General features: G+C 46.2%; 1 protein-coding gene across 4 annotated transcripts; it reads right to left on the bottom strand.

Annotated features, from left to right (window-relative positions):
• Positions 1–3,353: 3,353 nt before the first annotated feature.
• ABCB9 (ATP binding cassette subfamily B member 9) lies at positions 3,354–20,213 on the bottom strand. 4 transcript variants are annotated; one of them, XM_078381765.1, is made up of 14 exons: positions 20,053–20,213; positions 18,768–18,883; positions 18,252–18,384; positions 15,099–15,827; positions 14,430–14,544; positions 13,926–14,056; positions 12,218–12,423; positions 9,428–9,625; positions 9,168–9,296; positions 8,231–8,419; positions 7,684–7,857; positions 6,606–6,765; positions 6,142–6,278; positions 3,354–5,216 (listed from the first exon to the last, which is right to left on the bottom strand). In XM_078381765.1, exons 4-14 carry the CDS (start codon positions 15,718–15,720, stop codon positions 4,938–4,940), a joined length of 2,340 nt encoding a protein of 779 aa, XP_078237891.1. In that variant the 5' UTR covers positions 15,721–15,827; positions 18,252–18,384; positions 18,768–18,883; positions 20,053–20,213; the 3' UTR covers positions 3,354–4,937. The 4 variants fall into 4 exon arrangements, 3 of the variants coding, with proteins under 3 accessions (XP_078237891.1, XP_020658428.3, XP_078237890.1); XR_013539237.1 differs by lacking the exon at positions 18,252–18,384 and having other exon boundaries at positions 7,712–7,857; XM_020802769.3 differs by lacking the exon at positions 18,252–18,384.
• Between the last annotated feature and the right edge of the window lie 429 nt (positions 20,214–20,642).

Genomic DNA, 20,642 nt, shown 5'->3' with positions numbered 1-20,642 from the left:
AGCAAGAATTTGTAAGTTCAAGGCACGAGAACTATAAGAATTAAACAATATATTGTTACATACCTCTCATAAGTCTGTCATCTTGTCATTAGCTACACAGATGCAATAGTTATTAATGCTAAAGTTTTGCTCTCATGATCAGTGTTAGCAATTGTTATTAATTTGGATGGAAACATTTATATGGCCAATATCCCCATTGTAATACCAAGAGGCTCTGTTTTTTATTACTGTCAATCAACTTAATCCTTCTGCATCGCAAAAAGTGATTGCATTTGAGCAGACAATGATGTGTCGCTTGTTCTTTTGGGAAAAGCTGTAGATTGGTGACAGGATACAGGCTTCACATGCAAAGTTGCCAAGGCTCATTGCCCGCCGCCGTTCCTTAGGGCTCTAAGAGACCTTCTGCCGGAAAATTCAGACAGCTGCTGCCAGTCACTGTGTAGCTGACACAAAGCTAGACGGATCACTTGCCCAAGTAAGTCTGCTGGGAGCATTTAACACAACAATTGCCCTATGTGCCATTGAGCTTCTGATGGTGCCATCTTAAGACACACCCATGTATTGCTCATTTTGCAATGTTCGGAGATTGACTGTTCCCGGAACATCTCCAAGTATGCTCCTGAAATAAAGAAAAGTTGAAGGGTGGCCAGGAGAGGATTTTTATGTGTTTAAGGACTGTGAGCATTGCTCATTTCTGCTGATCACTGCAAGTTCCCGGGTGCAGAAATATAATTCACAGTGATCTTGCTCATGGTGGATTGTGGCACTGAGCATTTTAGTAAAATACACACACATACACCTTGACCAAAATGGGTTCCACAGGCATGAGGCCTGGCCACCTTTGCGACAGGCAAAATTATTGAAAAGTATTTATCTTTAAATACTATTTTAGTCAATCAATAGCTGAACGGCTTCCTGCATAACAAAATACCGTTGTGGGGGAAAGGGTGTCTAGCTTTTCTAGGAATGTTTCTGCTATAGACAAATACATTTCCCTTCATTACTAAAATGTGGTTGAGTTTGATAGCTTCCAGGGTGGAGTAAAGAGCATTCAGGTTATATAGTATAAGGTGATGTCGCTGCCTTGCTATTCAGAGACATCACATCATTACATAATTTCTTGTTGGGTGAGTAGAGTATTTGAAGGCAAAACAAAAGTGAGAAAAGTTAAAAGGGCTTTACGAGAGCATTACGTTCCTGCCCCTGATCTCAGCGGGTAATTTCCATTAACGATTTTAAGAGGGGGGGGGACCTTATAAACCCTAAAACTTTATAAAGCCAAAGCTACTGAACATTAGTATACAGCCTGGCCTGCATTTTGATCAAACTTTTTCCGATTATGGCTCCTGAATTTTATCAGTGTTTCAATTTAATTTTACTAAAGTGGCAATTAATGTTCTTAATATTCATAATTTTTAATGCCAGTATGTCTAAAATCTGCAGGTGGCAGATGACACGTAGAGGCCTCACACGGGACAGAATGCTTCTTCTAAATATCAACATCTGGTGACATATCTACGTACCTTCTAAAAACACAGAACATTTACCTTTTTTCTTTGAAAACAGTTATTTGGTCAAAGGCAATTGTATCGTGTATCTTCTTAATCTCCTTGCGAGGTGCAGCCCATAGAACAGCTTAGGTGGAGAATCCTGCACAATACATAAGGGTGTGTCTTCATGCTTGATGGAGAATCATCAGTGGACTGACCCTGTATGTGAGCCTTTAGTTGTAGATATGTCAACAACTGCACACCTGATCATTTTCAGATAGGATATCGAGTTATGTAGCTAAAAAAGGACACCCTTGGCTTTCAGGGAGGGGAGGAAAAAAAAGTACAAGGGGAGCCCAAGAATAAATTAATTAATTAATTATTCTTACGGTACAAAAGAAGAAATGGTGGAATTCTACGTGCACAAATGAACCCTGATTTCAGATACCACAAATACATGGAAATCTAAAGAACCCAACTGTGTATGTGCAGAGTTGATATGTGTACACACACAGTTACAGTGATGGCAAACGGGGCCCCACTGAGAAGTACCTCTTAGACTGTCTCACAATGGGGACACACCTAGGTTTGAGAGCAGCGTAATCCGAGCCAGATCATACCAACCTGCTATGAAGAAAAAGTGGGTGGAAATACTGGGTGGGGGAGTGACATCCTGATTTCACCCACTATCTTCCCATCAACATGGATTTTTCGCAATTGCTGCCCCGCCCGGGTGCGAGGACTTACTGTTCCATTCTCCTAGCCTTGTCCTAGGCGGAGTGGAAAATGTCCAGGATGAGTCACACTCCTCTTTAGAGAAAATGTTAATTGAGTGGAGAAGCATCACTCTATGAATGTTCAGGCAGCTAAAAAAAAGGTGCCAAAGTCAGAGAAAGCTGTGAAATTAGTGAAAACTGATACCGAGACTTCCCCATCTTCAAGGTGACTCTCTGACATTATTTTATGGTAATTATCCAGCTGCAGTTTGTATTTGTGACCGATGTACCGTTTCATAACAATTTACTTGTATATCTGTTTCCTTTTCGTGGCCTGGATTCTCATTTCTTGATTACACGGTCGGATAAACTCTCAAGCGCATGTGTGTTAGTACTACTAAGAAATCATCTGTCCAGTAAATTCACTCTTTTTACACCAACGGCCCATCATAACTTCAGGAGTTAAAGTTACAAGGAAGCGAAGAGCCACGGCTACTTCCAGGGTAACTGCAATTTCAGGAAACAACCTGGCTTATTTGCAAATATCTCCTCTGCGTGTTTACCCACACCCTTGACCTCGTATCCATGCAAGGTGAACATCAACAGGCTTGCCGGGCGTATCTGTGAGTCACCTTCGCAAAAATCTGTCTGTACGGGAACATTCAGGAACATGATTTGCAAGTCTAATCTCCAGAGCTCTTTAACCTTCTCCTGAGGCAGGTTGTTACATTCACATAGCTGGCACAAGTTACCTTAAAATCCATTCGCGTATTCTGTTTGGTAAAAAAAAAAAACTGCTCTACCAGCCTATTTGTGTTGCTGTTGCTATACATACAAAATAGCCAACAATTCAAGCTGTGCACCAACTTGTGTACACAACCACACCCAGGCTAAGTGCTCATCCTAGTTTTTAACACCCAACATGACTTTGGACCAAGTTATAAGAAAAACCATCTTCATGCGCGCAGTCCAACCTTTATGTGAACATCTGCCTCTCAAATCTTACTCTGTTTCCTGGACGCTTAAGAAGAAAGCCAGTGATATCAAGGTGACCGGATCTTTGGCAGCCTTGGGATTCTGAAACAACACCCAATGTCACAACCATGAAAACACAATCAAGAAAAAAAATGTTGATACCAACCATGAATTATCAGAGGTAGTCTTTTTATTATTATTTTGTAAAGTGTTTGTAAAATATTGCTAAAATATTATAGGTTTCTCTTAAATATTGCGAACAAAAACCTGCTCAAAACACAGCAGCCTTGAAATATCAGAAATAAACTAAAATGAGCTAAAGTGCTTGTGGTCATTTTCCAACCTAGTGCAACTGGAGAGGCTAGAAACAGAGAACAACAAAATATTATTTTTAAAACGCTAATTACTCAAGTCACCGTCAAGTTTTTGCTTTTGGTCGCCCTCCGTGTGTTAACCATCAAAGAACTCCTCCTGATTCTTCACGAAGCTGTAACAAGACTGGGACAAATTAGTCGAATCCAAAGGGAGGTAGAACTTGAGATTTTGGTCTTCTTTTTAATTCTCCCTTGTTTCACTACGCAACCAAGAACAGAATAACCCCAATAACCTGAAGATTGGGGGAAATAAAAAGGTTTTAATTGAAGGTACTTAAGCAAGATTTAGGGGGAACTTCTCATCATCCCCACCTCTTTCAACAAGGCTCAGCCGGGAAATATTCCCAGTGGAGCCTGCTGATTTAAAATATATGATTGTCTTATTTGCTGTGAAAGTGGGATGCTCAACGGTCTGTGTAACGACATGTCCAAGCCAGAAATGTAAAATAATTTGGCGGCCATTCAATGGCTGTTTCCCTCCCCCAGATCGGAAGCTAACCAAAGTGTTTGTGGGAAGCAGGATCTCTCTTAGACAGCCTCTACGGGAAAAGTTTATCCACTGGATCCTCAACTAAGCTCCATCTATATGGAAAGAGATTCGACTGCAGCCTTGCTTGTGAGGGGCTGAACATACACACAAAAAGGAATTATGATTCCGGATGCCCCGTTTAAAGAATCTTAAAAGCTCTCGCTCCTTCTCCCCTGTGATCCCCACAAAAGCATCATGTATGATTCTGCATATTTCAGATCAGAGCATCCAGAACCAAGAGTCATTACTACAAATCCTGCAGACAGGATGGTCAAAACTGTGAGCCAAACACCTCAGATAAAATAACGCTTCCGTGAGCATGCCATGCTTTTAGGTCCAAGTGAACTCAATGGAAGTAACACAGGATACCTCTAGGCACCGGAGTGGTCCAAACCGCAACCAATTGTTTAGGACACCAGATCTAAGCCAGGGATTCCCTCACCAGTCCAGAAAGCCACCTTTAGACATCCTTCACAGGTTATTCCTCTTCCATTACAGTGCATGCATCCCAAATCACACCCATTTTAATTAATAACAAAATTTTGCATGCGTATTGGTGGAAGAAGAGAACACGAGGGCTGCTGTGGAAATTTTAGCCCCCCCCCCGGTTCTCTTGCGGCTCAGAGGGGCGCTGTCTAGTGGGAACGGTGTGCTCCACACACTGACTGCTTAAGACGTGTAAACAAAGACCCTCAGACAGGAAACGTTGGTGAAGCTGTGCTAGAGAGGAGAATCCTTCCTTTCAAATTTCAGCATGACTCCTTCGCACTTTCACCGCCGAATTCAGCAGGGCGGTCCTGTTCAAAATTGTCAAGCACAGCTTGTGTGACGTGATGCCCCCCGCCCCGAGCTCTTAAGCCACTCCTGTTTTTGGAGACTCTCTCCTGTTGCCCGCCAAGCTGCCATCCAACTGACAGCTGTCCCCTGTACCGGTTTCGTGGCTCAGGATCTGTCTTTGCACCAGCCGGGCATAAAGGCCTCCTTCTTCCATCAGCTGCTTGTGCGTCCCTTGCTGTACCACACAGCCCTTGTCGAGAACAATGATATTGTGCGCCTTCTCCACAGTGCTTAGCCTGTGGGCTATAACAAGCACCGTGTGGTTCTGGACATCCTCGTAAATGGCTCTTTGAATCTGCCAAGAAGAAGAGAGGTTTAAAGAAATGAAGAGAAAGCCACCGCAGGACTGTGTTCATGTCTTCTGTGTTAATTTTCAGCCAGGCCCACGCCACAGGCTCACAATGGCAACAGGAAATGAACGCACAACACAAATATACCTTAGGAATCCTCTCCTGTACTAAACATATACCTAAAACCAGGCTTAAAAATAGTTTGCCTGTGGTAAGCAAATAACAGCTTCTAGTTGACAAAGGAGGGAAGCCGGTGGTGTTTTAAAAATGCGCTTAAAACAAGCACCACCATCACCGAGGGCTCTCAAGTTTGTATCAATATTTGTTGTTTTGCATTTCTTTATTAACATTAGTATCATAATCATTATTATTATTCAAAAATACCAGGCACAGTCAATCCAAATTATAAAAAACATTGACTAATATTATATAACAGATATAAGTTTTAACCAAAAACCTAAGTATCTGTTAAATACCAGCACAGTATGCATGCTGTTCATTCTCATACGGATGAGGTGAGCATGGAAGTGGCAGCATGGAGGCTTTGCACGCCTAAGGTCCCCAGTTCAGTATTAAGGTCCTGAGCAGCAATGCTAGGGGAGAAAAGGCTGATTGTTGAGCCTCCTGCAGGTATAGGAGTACAACTAATCTATTTAAACAGCACGGGGGCGGGGGCGGTCAAACTTTGCATAAAACAGGAGGAGAGCCATAGGCACAGTGGCAAAGCCATCTCCCCTGGAGGCTCCAAGTCTAATTTCTTCCACAATTAAAAGGTAGCGAAGCTGGCTGCTTGATCGTTTGGGCAGCTGCTGCCCGTCAGCCTTGGGTTACATGGATCCGCTCTCAGTGTAAGGCAAAGCCTTCCACCCATACATTGGCTCCCTGAATCTTTGCACAATACGAGCATGGCATTCCAATATGAATTCTCACCGCATGCTCGCTCTCCGCATCCAGGGCACTCGTGGCTTCATCAAGAATCAGGACAGGGGGATTTCTGATTAAAGCTCTCGCGATCGCCACCCTCTGCTTCTGACCACCAGAAAGTTGGGTTCCTTTTTCACCAGCTTCTGTTTTGACCAAGAGCAAAAGAAGAAGCAAAAGCATGAAGTTGAGTCGAGGGAGGGAGGGAGGGAGAAAGGAAGGAAGGAAGGAAGGAAGGAAGGGGAGGGATGAGGAGAAGGGAGGGAGGGGAGGGATGAGGAGAAGGAAGGAAGGGATCCCAGTAGGTAGGCACCATACCTGTGAGTGTGCATGAGAGTTGTGCAGCTCTGCTTATGGGGCAAGAAGCACCCATTTGGTTCTCTTCAATGCACAGTCACACAGCTTGTAAGTGTGAACCTAGATTTTTTCTCTGGTCTCTCAAAAGAAAAAAAAAGCAAGCATATTTCCAATACCTGTGTGGTAGCCGTCTTGCAGTTCTGTAATAAACACATGAGCGTTAGCCTTTTGGGCAGCTTGAACCACCGACTCGTATGGGGCAGAGGACAAGCCGTACGAGATGTTTTCTGCAATAGATCGGGCAAACAGCACCGGCTCTTGGCTCACCAAAGAAATCTACAGGGAGAATGGAAGACAGGGATGGGGTTGGTGGAGGGGGGAAGAGTCACAAATTAAATAACTGGCTGGACTTTCCTTGCTTAAAAAGGCACCCACTGCTCAACAGAGTGAACTCCAGGAATGAATTGCGCAGCTTCATCGCTTTGTGTCAGTAACAGACTCTGTCAGGACCCTCCTTTTATGCCAGTGCATGTTACAGATAACTTCATTAGATTCACCTACATACCAGCATTGCGGGATGGTAGCCTTCCCGACCCAAAAGTTACCTAGTCCTTTCAGACTTAAAAGATAAAGAGGCAATTCTGAGTAGGTCCCTTTGGACTCAGGCAGTATTTGACTAGCTGCATCAATTATTCAAATTATTCAAGTCTGCTCCATCTCTCTTATTTTCTTCTTCTCTTGAATACTGCATTTATGTTCAACTTGCCACCAGGAGAGTCTGAGCTGAAGTCCTCCGTCAGAATCCTAGAAACCTTCTCCGGCTGTTGAGACTCTCAAATGTTTTTTTCTTAGCCCTAATGGCTAGAACCTTCTGTTATTTTTCCCCTTTCCTTTCCTTTCCCCTTTAAATGAAGAATAAGGGACGTGCAGACTTGCAAACTCCTCCTCTAGGATTTTTCATTGTAATAATAGACCAAGCTAGGACTGCCCCCCCCCAAAACCTCTGGAGAACGTGGTCTTACTTAAAAGCTCTCCATCACCTCTATTTCAAGCTCCGAGTAACTTATAGAAGCTAGCGTCTGTGACTCCCACTTTTCAAGAAAGGGCAGGCGAGAGCTACCAAGGTCCAGCCGAAGGAGACATTGGCCCCGATCCTTGGTGGCTGCCCACTCATGCTCTACCCTTCCACAGAATGGGTTTGGCCCGTGCCTAAGGTCTGGTTAGAGCTAGAATCCGGTGATCTGTGACTCGTACCACTGAGTGCAGGTATTTGTGCTCGTACATGTTAATAGGCTGGCCATCCAGCAGGACTTGTCCATCTTGGAGCGGGTAGAAGTTCTCGATAATGCTGACGCAAGAGCTCTTTCCGCTGCCTGAGGGCCCCACCAAAGCCGTCACTTTCCCAGGAGGGAGGGTGAAGGAGACATTCTGGAAAACAGCAGGAAATGGAGAAGACCCCTAGGCGGTCTGGTACACAAGCATCTTGCAGTTGGTCCTAATTAGAAAAGAGCCATTCACCCTAATGCCATCTGTGTCAATACTAACCAGCATCTGGCAATGGATTCGGTGAGTCTTCTTCCCAGCTGAGACCGACAGTAAGATATGATCCGTCTCTATCAATTGACCACTTTCCCCATTTTCCCCCCCAAAACAATTGACATAGTCTACGGTGGAGCCAGAAAAAGCAAGCTCCAGCACCTTCTATGAGTGCAGCTTTTCTATCCGCAGATGGCAGATTCTGGGCCCTTGGCTATCGGTTACACGTTGACAGCAAACCCACGGGAAGAAGGCAGAAATGTACCTGTAAGACTTGGGTTGCAGGCCGGGTGCGATAGGCAAAGGTCACGTTCCGGAACTCCACTTTGCCTTCCAGCTGGCTGGGGGCCAGGGTCCCATCGCTCACCATGGTTGGCTCCCGGTCTATGAACTCAAAGACTTTCTCAGCGGCGCCGACACCCTGCATCAGCCCACTGTAGACGGAGCCGATGGACTGAAAGGAGAGAGAGAGAGAGTAGAGCGAATGGATTGACATTGTGCGGGTCAGGTGGCTTTAAAAGTGAATTATAACAATTCAGAGTGTGACGTCCCTTCGGGATCTACTAAAGCGGACGGCCAGAGGAAACCTCCTGGTTGGGTCGCAAGTGCCAAGAGAAGCAGATGTTTAAGCAAAGATATACTTGATGCCTCTGAGTCAATGGCTGCTTTTACAAGAAACGGGCTTTTTAAACAGGGCTGAATAGGCCATAAAGGGAGGGGAAAAGAGTAAAAATAAAAGAAAATTGTTTTTTTTTTATATAACAACAGAGCTGATATGTCTTTTTTCTTTGCCGGATCTCTCTTATATATATAAGAGAGAGAGAAAGAGAAAGAGAGAGAGAACTAAGAGGCAGAACGTTAATGGAAAAACAAAACTAGCAACAAAGGGAAAAGATGAGGTAAAATAATTGTATTGAACATATAGCGAAATATCCGAAGATCAGAACGGGCCTGGAATAAGCCCTTTCGAGTCAAGCTAGTCCTCGAAGAGGTAGCCCTGTGAGCCTGGGCTAGCAGGTCCGGCAAAGACAGAAGACACATCAGCTCTGTTGTTTTATCTCAGTCTGTGGAAGTGGGCTTGCTCATGGAAGCTAATATTAAAATATTGATGGTGCCCCAGTGTTTCTTTGTCTTCTTTATTTTGTATCTGTATTTTCTGTTCTGGCCTGACCAGCTGAGATCAGATAGCGCTCGACGCGTACCTCCATGCAGTCTCCCAGAACGAATTCGTAAATAATGAAGGAGATCAAGTTTCCGCTGGTCATCTGGTCGGAGATCACCAGGTGGCCTCCATAGTACAAGATGCTGACTTGGACAATAAGGAGCGTCAGCTGAAAAAGAGAGAGAGAGAGAGAGACCAGGGCGTGACCTCCTTTGAGCTGCCGGAGGCGGGTTTTGTGGCCCAGGCAGCCTAAAAGGGAAAGGAGGAAGAGGAGGAGGAGGAGGAAGGGTTTGGACCTACCCCGTTGGACCACACGTAGTAAGTGTAGGCCATGGCTTCTTTCTTGTTGAGCTTGTAGACCTGCTGCAGCTTCTCCCAATAAACATTGGCCTCCACGGCCTCGTTGGCGAAGCTGCGGACCGTCTTCATGGCCGAGATGGTCTCCTCGGCTGTGTTGTTGGCTTTCGCCAGAGCGCTCTGGACCTCCTTGGAGAGCTTCTGTATGGTGGACACAGCACGGAGGAGGTGAGGAATTTGATTCGATAGCAGGGGGCGGGGGAGAGAGAAATGATCCCAAGCAGCAATCCGTGAGCTTTGTAAGGCAGGTCTTAAGGCTTTGGCCATATGACAACTGGGAGGATTGAAAATCCGCCGCTGAGGGAATTACCCACAGAGACCGTGGGGTGTCTTCCTGGGAGATCTTCAAGGGAAGGCTACAAAAACACCCATCAGATCCTTTTATAAGCTCATGGGAGGGACGGCCTCTAGACTAAACCTGGCCTATTGATAACGGCATCCTCTGTTGTCTTTCCCCAGACTCCCCAAAGCGACCGATGATCTTGACTAAGCAGCATCTCCAGCCACAGGATGTGGCCACGGGTTCTTTTTTGGGTAACGTGGCAGGGGTTTGCCCGTCTGCTGCCCCCTCCCTCCCCCTCACAGGACAAAAGCAGCTCCTCAGCAAAACCAAGCGCTGGCCCAGCACTGCTGTGTGCCTTTCTCTTGGAGGGCCCGTGGGAATTCTCCCGACCCCAGGACTCGGTGGTTGAGATTAAAGCGGTGGGTCAGCGCAAACATGGGGCTTCCTCTTTGCCCTACATATTCGCGAGTGCCTTCGAGAAAAAGAGGGTGGGCGAAAATAGCGGTGGATCCGCACATGGGCGGTGGCGGCCACCACCCTGTAGAGATCCTGCCGTCCGTCTCACCTGCTCGCTGGGAGGTGGAGAAAGATATCTGAAGGCAGACGGGCGCTAGCCTGATCGGGAACTGGTTGGGGCCACAGGGAAAAGGCATAATTGGTCATTCAGAGCCAGGAAGAGGGAGAACACATATATTAAGAAGATCAACAAACCCTGCCTGTCCCACAGACCCTCGTTTCACAGACACCTCCTCTTTTCTTACTCTCAGTAAGATTCGTCTTTCAACAAAACAGCCAAGAAACTGGTGCTGGCTCGAGGCCAGGCATTCATCCAGTGACTCAACCCTTACAGAAGCGCCTCTGTGTCCAGAGTAAGAAGCTGGCCCGGCTCTTCGCCTCTGCAGTACAATCGAGTTGGGGAAGCCTGAAGGACGTGGTAGGACAGGAAAAGTGCGTTTGCTGACTTAAGCGCTCCTTCCAACAGCTGATAGGCCGTTTGTATCTGGGAAGGCTGACACAGAGGCAGGCGCGATGCCATCCGCTGGCTGGCTCGTAAGGATGGAGGGATGGACAGGTGAGAACTACCTGGTGTGACAAGTCAGTGAAGGATAGCTTCCATCAGGGGGAAGCAGAGTGAAGTGACCATGAGGTGACGTGCAGAAGATTTATTCCAATCAGTCATGCACCCCAAGGCCACACAAAGGTGGCGAGAAACAAAGATGTATCCCTTGCTCTTTCCTGCCTCACCTTTAGAGCCCCCCTGAAAAAGGCAGAACCCTCAAGATGAAACCCATTTCTTTTCAGAGATTAAGAGAATCTTTAAACTAGGTCTAGACACTGGAACTCCCTCCCACTGGAGACTAGTCTGGCCCCCACTTTTGCTGTCCTTCTGCAGAATTATTATTTGTTTAATTCTCTTTAAATATTTGTATACTTATTCTTTCTGGCTTTTAAATCTCGCCTTTCAATGATGTGAGCGACCTTTCAAAGAGAAAGGCAGGGTAAACATATTTTAAATAAATAAATAAAATAAAATGCCACACCAACAAGTCAGTTTCTTATGGAATTTTTTTTTTAAAAAAGGAAGCCAAAACAATAACTGTACAGGATACTCGCAGTGTATCATACTACCCTGATCATATCCAATGTCATTTGATTTTGGAACTGGAGAAGAATCAGGCCTGGTTAGCAGGTAATTTGGGTGGAAGACTGCGAGAGAATTAGAGGGATTCTCTGGGAAAATAATTCCCAGAGAGCTACTAAGCATGAACAGCACTGGACCCAGCCTAAGTTACCTTCTTCGGTTCCTATGACAGAAGGCCTCCTACTTCAGGGAATGTGCAAAGCTACCTTTGAATGATACCGTCCAGCATTTACACAGAGGGCTGAGGAAGAAAAGCCATTTTCATCCACCATTTTCATGAGTCTCCCAGGACCTCCCCTCTAGAGAGGGCTCCTGTTTCATTTATGCCATTGGAGACGGTAAGAGGATCCACAGCTGCCTACCAGCTTTTCCTACCCGCTTCAGGGAGCAAGATCATGGATCCATCCCACAGCAACAGCAGGATAGCAGCAGGACGGCAGCACTGTCCAAGCAAAGCGACAAATAAAGCCGCCCTTTCTCACTGCATCTCGTGCAAGATCTTCCTTGAGCCGTCTCTGAAAAGAGGAGCCTCCCTGATTCTGTTCCTTCTCAGCGATACACCACTCCTTGAAGGGGTGGGCCTTTGGGAAACACAGGCGATCTGCCGACGCCTGGACCCATCCCGTAGCCCTCCCACTTCAAGGAAGTGTTCCACGTTTGGCCAGGGCTCCTGTGAAAAACTCTCTTCACCTCCTTAAGAGCATCCTCTTAAATAAAAATTCTACTTAGCACGAAGTATGAAAAAAAGGGGGGGCAAGAAATCTGAGTCTCAGCTCTGAGCTCAGGCCTAAAAACCTGAGATGCTCACCTTGTAGTATTTCCCATAAAGGTCTGACATGAGCATGATGATGGGGAAGCCCATGAAGGTCACCAAGGAAAGCTTCCATGAAAGGCTGAACATAAAAACGATGATGCCGGTGGCCTTGACCATGTTGCGCAGGAAGATGTTGATGTTCTGGGAAACCAGGTCGCTCACAATGGTCGTGTCTGACGTGAGCCGGGAAATAATGTCACCTGCAAGGGAAAGACGGGAGGAAGAATGAGGAAGGAAGCCGTGGGCTGTAGGCTGAGGCATAAGGTCAGGGTGGGGGACTGTGCCCCTCCAGATGAGTTTAGCGAATAATTCCCAGCAGCCCCAGGCAACATAAAAAGCAGTGGCGAGGGGTTCTGCCTGCTGCAGGCCAAAACACCTGGAGAAACTGAGCAGAGAGGAAAAATCCTTCAGAAGACACAAGATCTTTCTATGGCCACCGGCAGAAGAATGGGGCCTGGCCTTCTCGGGATGAAGAACCCCTTAAAATGGTTATAATCTTAATAACTTCGAACTGCGTCTTTGAAACCCTAATGTACCCTAGGTACAATCCTGAGAAAGTAGTTTTAAAAAAGTACTTTCCTCAGACTGAAGAAGCTACTTGGATGAGTAGCGAAATGCTTCAGCCTAATAAGAAGTCCAGTGGCTGTGACTCCACTTCCAGATCCTTTAAAAAAAAAAAGATGTGTATTCTAAGTATGGGTCATCTGCTGCGTTGAGGAAAGGGTGTGTTTCCATGCACAAGTACTCATATCATAACCGCACGATCGTGTGCGGACGGGTATCTACACGTAGCCTGCATGTTGGACTCTCTTGGCATTACCACAAGCACTTGCTTTGAAATTACCACGACACTGATAGGCAGAGGAACTGCAAATATGGTGGCCGGCAGAGTGCCTCTTGTCCTTTAAATCAGGAGAGGGATATTTTTCGGGCGTGTGCAAACCACCTTGCGTCTTCCTAGAAACCCATCAGTTTGCAGCCAGACATTAGAGATGTATTTTGTATATTAAACTAGAATAAAAGAGCAACATAACTCAGAGAATGGATGGCCCCAGATTCAACTGGAGCTCACAATCCTTCCTAACAACACAAGAATCCATTCTGTGTTATCCCAGGCTTTCTTCATTTTAACAGTTCAATTGGGAGACAGATGAGAGTCACTTTGCTCAACGACATTGCTGAAATATTTGTCATCGAGAAATATTTGGAAATCTACCAGAAACCTCTCGAGATCTACCAGTAGATGCCGTACTACTTTCTGCCCACTTTTCTTTAACAGAGCCCCGGGGTTTAACATTTGTTTCCTGCTGCTCATTGGAGAGAAACTTGACGGTCCTCTCCTCTCTCAGTGCTGGAAGGCAGAGAGCCAGGTATTTTGTGGTATCTTTTGGTCAAATGGATGCTTGCTGCCAGATCCCTCAGCTCACGGGCCAAACCATGCTCAGACTTAAATGTACCCTTGGCTTCAAAACCCTCTGGCCGGGTAGCAGGAAAATTCTGCCGTTGTTCTGCAGCTCACATCAGCCCAAGCAAACATAGCCCACGGGGAAGCATTTTGGGAAGCTCTAGTCCAATCTGGAGAGCCCCAGTTGGCCACCCCAAGAAAAGCAATCTCAGGAGAAGCTTATTTTTGGTTACTCCAAAACCCTTTTCGGTAGGACTGCCAAGAAATAGCTCTCGCAAGACACACAGAGAAACCCACCGGTAAGATTTTCGTCAAAGAAACTCATTTCCTGGGAGACCAGCGATCGGAACAGCGTGTTGCGAAGCCGGATGTTCAGCCTAGCAAAAACTAGGGTGAAGAGGCCGCCCCGGATACCTGCGGCAAATGAGCTGATGGCAGAAAAGAGACATTATAGGACAAATGCCAACACACCAATGGTTCTGCCCAGCCCTACTGCGCAAAAGGAAACTATGGGTTTTTCCAATACTGAAGCCCATAGACAAATTCTGGAGCTTCTCTTAAATAATCTCACCCCCTTGATACAGACATACATGGACAATTACGTTATATTACTATGTGACTTGAAAGTTTTCAAGGAAAGGCTTCCTTGGGCAGAGGTGGGGAAACATAATCCCCTTATCACTGGGACTTCTGGGAGATGATGCTGATGCTCAAAACAACCTGAAAGTAAAAGGTTCCCCACTCCTAGGCAAAAGAATTATACAACAAGGATTAATACATCAGTGATGCCAGCAAAATTACCTTCCTATGGCTAGCATGGCCATCATCACCACTGCCATGGAAAACTGCTCCATGCTCTTCTGTATTACTATTCCGTCAATGGCCCGGCCTGTATAGTATGGAAGGAAGGTCTCTCCTGTTGGCAGGAGGGAGGACAACATACATCAAAGCAGATTAAAAGGCAAAACTCTGATAAGGACTTACAACGCCATTGTGTCTTCAAACTTAATTCCCCCCCAAAAAAATGGAGAGTCATGGGGGTGGGGAGGAATGCTGATTGTAATAACAAGGGCAGGAACCTTTCCCCTCACAAAACCCACCCCATGTGTTGCTGGTCTACAACTTTCCATCCTTTTTCTCCCCCTCTGGTGTTAACCCATCAAGTTCTGCCTTGTTAAATTAACATGCAGGATTGAGACAGTGCACATATTGGTTCAATGTCTGAGACAGGAACAAATCAAGAAGTTTTGAAATGGGAAATCCCGAAGATGGGTTTGGGCAAGCATCAGCCTCACTTAGCAATCACGAGGAACTGAGACGTAAGAATGCTTTGAATGCGGGGCACTTGAGATGCAAACCTCCCCTTAACAGGAGAAAAGCAGCCTATAAATAAAATAAATAAGTACTCGTTATGAATGACAAGGGGTGTCAACGTTGGATATTTACTCTCCCTCAACTGAGGCCCCTCACCTAAAGCAGCAAGGATGAGGAAGAAAAAGGCTACGGCTAGAAAGTGAGCATCCGGTTTCGTGTAGGACAAGAGCTTGCAAATGGTGGCTGCCGACGCCTCCTCTTTCTTTTCCTGAGCACCGGGAGACGAAACTGGGTCCCCAATTTCCTCTGCTTCTGTCCTGGACTCGGAATTCACTCCCAAGGTCTCCCTGGAGGGTCTCACGGAGGCCAGGAGCTGCCACAAACCATAGGTGGCTGCCAGGGAGAGGTACGTCCAGGCAAAGAGACTCCAGAACCAAGGGTCTTTGATGGTCTTCCTCACCTCCGCGTAGAGCAGCAGCTTGACGAGGGCGTAAATCCCCACCGCCAGGCAGACCAGGGTGATAAAGATCCGGGACCTTTTCAACCGCTTGGGGCCGTAGTTGGTGTTTTTGGCTACTCCGATGGCTGCGCCCAAAAGCAGGCAGCTCCGGTACAGGCAGGCCCCCCAGATGTCCAGCATGGAATCGAAGATGTTGAAGTGCTTGAGGTCCTGGAGGATGCTGCTGTTGCCATGGCTACGCTCGTAGAGTAGTGTGGTCACTGTAACATCCACGCCCATAAAGGCCAGCGTGCCGGCCAAGGCCTTCCAAGCACGCATCTTCCGTCCGTCCCGGAGTGAGGTAGAGATACAGAGAATGGAGGAAGGAGGAGATCTGGGGCACCCCCTAGCTGAGGATTCAGCCCCGGAGGGTCACCCAACCTCTCCTGCAAGAGAGAAGGAGACAGGATAACTACGTTAGAACCTTTCAAGAGTCTGGCTGATTTAATAAACCGCTTGGTTTATTATTCCCACCCACCCCCAGAGTTTCTCTGCAGGATTTTGGATCATTTCTGGTGCTGCCTAGCATTACATCCCAGAATAGTGGGGTGAGGAAGCTGACCTGTGTAACAAGAAGAGGATGAGCAATGGCTTGGGGTTCAAGGTGGGCACAGAGAGATCCCGTTGCAGTCTCTCTCCGAAACCCATTTAACGTGACTGCCCTCTGAGCTTTTCCTAAAGACTAGAAAGCTTGGAAACGTTACTTTTAAAAACACTCCCCGAATTCCCAGCCTGCCTGGCCTGCAATAGATCACCCTGGCTGGGGGTTCTGGGACCTGTAGTCCATAGGAAGTTACATTCTCTAGCCCTGCTTAAACCCATCTCTCCATGGATTTGTCCAACCCCTGGACAATCCCACTCATATGGTCTTTTTCTCTCTTTCCCTGCTCCGCCCTTTGATTGCAGTGACTCCCTCTTTCTTTCACTTGTCTCTCTGCTTCCCAAGGGAGACCCCAAAATGGGGTCGAAAAATCCATATATCCATGGATTAAGAGGCAGTTTTGCTGGAGGACCAGCTTTGAACTGCGAGCACAGCGCGGAGAGCATGGAAACAGGATTTGCCAATACATAATTCCAGCCTAAATCCAGTCCAACCGTCGCTATTTGCATTTTAAAAATTCACAATAATAGTAATTTTGGGGGTGTTGCCATCGGATCACCCCCTCAATTGGAGGGAGAGAGAGAGGATGAGAGACCACAGGTGGGTAGACCCATCTGGACTCCTTTAGGTTAAAATGAAGGCACCAGAAGGCCCACGCGGATTTGCCTCAATTACCTCACCCTCTCCTCGTTTTTCAGGAGGACCTCAAGGAAAGGAGGGTGGTTTGAGGGCAAGGAGCGAGAGCCCTCCCTCGGTGCCCAGGGGTGGGTCCAGTTAAAACGTTTCCTTGGAAAGCACCTCTTGGTTCGAATTTGTGGCAGGATCCCCACCCACGAGAGCAACCCCCCCTAAAAAAAAACAACCCCAAAAGGCTGAGCAGGAGAAGCCCGGAGGGACCACTTCTCCCCTTCCACTGGCAGGCCTGGCCCCTGTTGCCATGGCGACGGGACTAGGCCGGAGCCTCCCCGAGCCGATCTTCATAAAAATAAATGTAAAATTCACACCGAGAGCCAATCTTGAGGGGAAATTTTAAAAAAAATCAGAGGCAGTGCTTGCCAAGAACTGGCTTCTCCACCTACCAGGCTGCACCCTCCACATTATTTAATTGTTGATAACAATATTCAGGCAAAGAGAGAGGAAAAGTCTGTAATCCGGAGACTGGTCTTGACTATTCAACAGGGCTGCAGGCACGGGCAGGCGGCTCTTCCACAGGTCCTGCGGGTCTAGGGTAGCCCCTTCCCTGACCCCAGCACCCTCCGGATATATTGGACTCTAGCTCCCAACATCACTCTAATTGGAATGATTGGAGCTGTTATCGAATATATCTGCAGGGTTCCCAAAAAATGTATCCAATGTTGGAGGGAAAACAGAAAAGTGAGGGGGGTGTCTTCTCCCTAAGTATTTACATTTGTAGAATGAGGGAGAGTGAATACCACTTGGGTCAATTAGTAACACAAGCAAACTGAGGGCCAGGCTGTGCATTCAGAGAAATCTGTTTCAAGAAAGAGTACTCCCTCAAGTGGTGAAAAAGGTATATACTGGGGAAGTGCCTCTGTCACTGGAATTTTCTCAAAGGTCAACAACAGCATCTCTAGAGAGCAAGTAGGTCTCTGACAGCAGCTTTGAAAAGGTGGGGGTGGATTTTGCTCAAATTTCTTGAATCAAGAATAGTTCTTAATCTCTGTTGTCAAAATGGAGGGCTGGGTAAGAAAAGAGGGTACAATGGCCTTTACCTGGTCATATATATACATACATAGGCGTATTTTGACCATTCATGCTGTTATACAGCACAGATTACCCATATCCTGGTTTGTGTTCAGTTTCAGGATGTTTTATATAAAATACAAAAAAGAATCAGGAAAAAAACCCTCTCTAAGCTTACAAAAAAAAAAACAACAACGAAAGGAATTGAACATTTAAAAAGTACAATCCACATAGCCTTAATTTTTCTGTGCAATTTTAATATTCTAAAACAGAATTTCAACACACTGTAAATACTACCATTTATCCTAGATATCTGAAGAAAGGTGAACTACTTAGTGATAAGGAGAAACTGCTCTACACATACTCAGAGTATTTTTATTATTATAATTTACAATCTAGGATTGAATCCAAAATTTCAAAATATGTTCTAAGTTGTAGCCTGAACCCTAGAGTAGACAAATCCTAGTCATTCAGAATAGGAAAAAGCTGCAATTTCTTCATGTACCTGCCCAGCTTAAATGGAATCCCTCTGTCACTTAGCACCTTGGTCGCAGATAATAATTCATTTGGACAGGTTTTTAATCATCAATACATTGTCCATGTCAGGCAAAGATCCAGGTGTTTAAAGGTTTAGGAAGCTTTGGGGTGGAAAAAAGCATTAGGATAAAAAAAAATTGTCTCACAAAGGTTACAGTTAGAATATATTTTGGCAAAACTTCCACCCAAGCCAATTAAGCCTGCTTAAGCCGTAGACTTAATTTACACAACCGGATATGCAGAAGAATCTGCCACGTCATTCTCCTTAAGAAACATCTACAGTAGAAGGAAAAAAGCAAGCAAAGCAGAAAATGTACTTTTAACAGCACAGTTCTTGCTAATCCAGCAGTCCCCCTTTTTTACATGCTGCTGCCAGCACTGTTCTCCTTTGATCAAATATACACATAAGGCAGCAGCTGAACAGAGCCTGATTTGTATAGTGATCTGGATCAATTTGGAAAAAAAGAAAAAGAAATACATTTACCTATGATATGATGGGATATTTGCTGGCAAAATACATGTTTGATCTGCAGAAGGTTTCTGGGTTCAGCCTCTGGCATCTCCAGGTCGTAAGGCGTCGTGAAAGATTTCCATCAGCCCCTGTGAGTCAAATAAATAAGTAAAGGAGACGCAACTTTGTTCTGACCTGGGACAAACTCTCGATCTACGCCCCAAATGCAGTCGTTCAGCTGCTGAGACACCCAAACCTTTTTGCTATTGATTCCAAATGCGGGAACAAAGGAAAGACATAGGCTGTAGAGGTCTGCATTTTCAAACAGCCAAAACTGGCTCCCAAATTACATTTGACTACTTCTTGTGGCTCAGTCCTTTTGAAAATTAAACATTTGGGGGTTCAAATGCCCCCCAAATGATTCTTCAGCTACAAAAGCCCCAACGACATGCCTTAGGGGCCGGCTGTGGGTTTGCCCAAGCACAGAAAGAAAATAGGCGCCCATGTGCGCCCACAGGTCCCAGGGCAGAACAGGAGGTCCATTTAATTTTTCAGCTTTATACACAGATTTCTCTCTAAAAAGCTTGCGATCAAAATGCATGGCATTAACTCTAGAGAGGCTGAATAGTAAGTATGATCAATCGTTGTTTTCACTCCCACATTAAGCCTGGTAAGCTACTGCATCAAAAAGGCCAAGAATTCCCAATGATGCTCACAATGACCTGAAATTGGATGCTTCTCTGTTTACAGGAGAGGAAGGGGAATCTCATGGCATAGAGGTGAGCATCTGCTTGGCGGATGGAAAGCCTCAGGTTCAGTGCCCTGCATCTGATAACAGGTAGCAGGTGATATTGGGTGTGAGTGGGGGAGAAACATTTTGGCTGAGCTGCAATGGCTGGGCAAAGCAGTTTCCAATACAGTATTTAAATAGGATTTTTGAACCCAGAATATCTACTGCCCCGGGTGAATTCCTCTGCCGGAGAGTGGCAGCCTTTCGGGGTTATACTCTGGCTCGGGTAAAGCCTTGACTCTGTTTGGAGTCCAAAGAGGAGGAGGTGTGTGTGTGGGTGGAGGCTGTGATATCTGGTTGCAAGACCTGGGAAACGACGCCTGGCTGATGCGTCAGGAAGAGAAAAGGAGACATGAAGCAAGACGAAAGACTGGCATGCAAGGCAGATTTCAAAGGCTAGTGGAGGGAAATGTCAGGAGGGAGAAGTAAAGGGGGGTGATGAGGACCTTATGAAGGGAGGAAATAAACAAGATCTGGGCACAAGGGAGAAACCCACCCACCCCAAATAAGCATGCATGTTGCACCCACCTAGAAATCCTCTGCTCTTCTTACCTGCAGATGGAAGCAGGAGGTGAGCTGATCATTCTTGCAAAGAATAAAAAACAGAAGAGTAGCAAATGCCCGGCCAGCCGGCTGGCAGTGACAGGATGACAGCTCCCTGCCTCTCCGGGACAAGGTCGGAAGTGGGCGGGGCATTCCCGGGGATGCATCATCAGGCCACGCCCCCCTCCATCCACCTATGCAGCTGAGTGTAGCTCCTGCCCCTGCCACTTTTCTTCCTTGGGAGAGAGAGATGCTGGGGGCGGGAAGGGAAACTTCAGCAAAACAGATATGAAACAGATGCAAACAGCAAGAGAGAGAGAAGTGAGGAGCAAACCCAACATTTTCTCCTCTTACCGAGGATTCCAGCTGATTGGAAAGGGAGGTTGCTTAGGGCCAAATTCACCATGGTCATCTTTAAGGTCTCAGAAGAGTCTTAGCTGTTTGCTGCAGCCGACTTAACAGGGCTATCAATCAGCCTCCTTGGAAATTAAATGTACATATCAGGTGGGAAAAGATGGGTCTTTCCAGATGTCTAAAGCCTCCTTCTACCTGTCAGGACCTCCGATCAGCATGGG

This window comes from Pogona vitticeps, chromosome 14, assembly GCF_051106095.1.
Source record: "Pogona vitticeps strain Pit_001003342236 chromosome 14, PviZW2.1, whole genome shotgun sequence".
NCBI lineage: Eukaryota > Metazoa > Chordata > Lepidosauria > Squamata > Agamidae > Pogona > Pogona vitticeps.
Note: the sequence above shows the minus strand (reverse complement) of the source record. Positions and strands in the feature narration are given on the sequence as shown.

Excerpts from the sequence above, each read along its gene's own strand:
- ABCB9 (XM_078381765.1), bottom strand. The coding sequence starts at position 15,720 with ATGCGTGCTTGGAAGGCCTTGGCCGGCACGCTGGCCTTTATGGGCGTG. Across the intron at positions 7,858-8,230 it reads CTGCAACCCAAGTCTTACAG|AATGTCTCCTTCACCCTCCC; the intron begins GTACATTTCTGC and ends GCTGTTTTCCAG. Across the intron at positions 6,766-7,683 it reads ACAAATACCTGCACTCAGTG|ATTTCTTTGGTGAGCCAAGA; the intron begins GTACGAGTCACA and ends TTCTCCCTGTAG.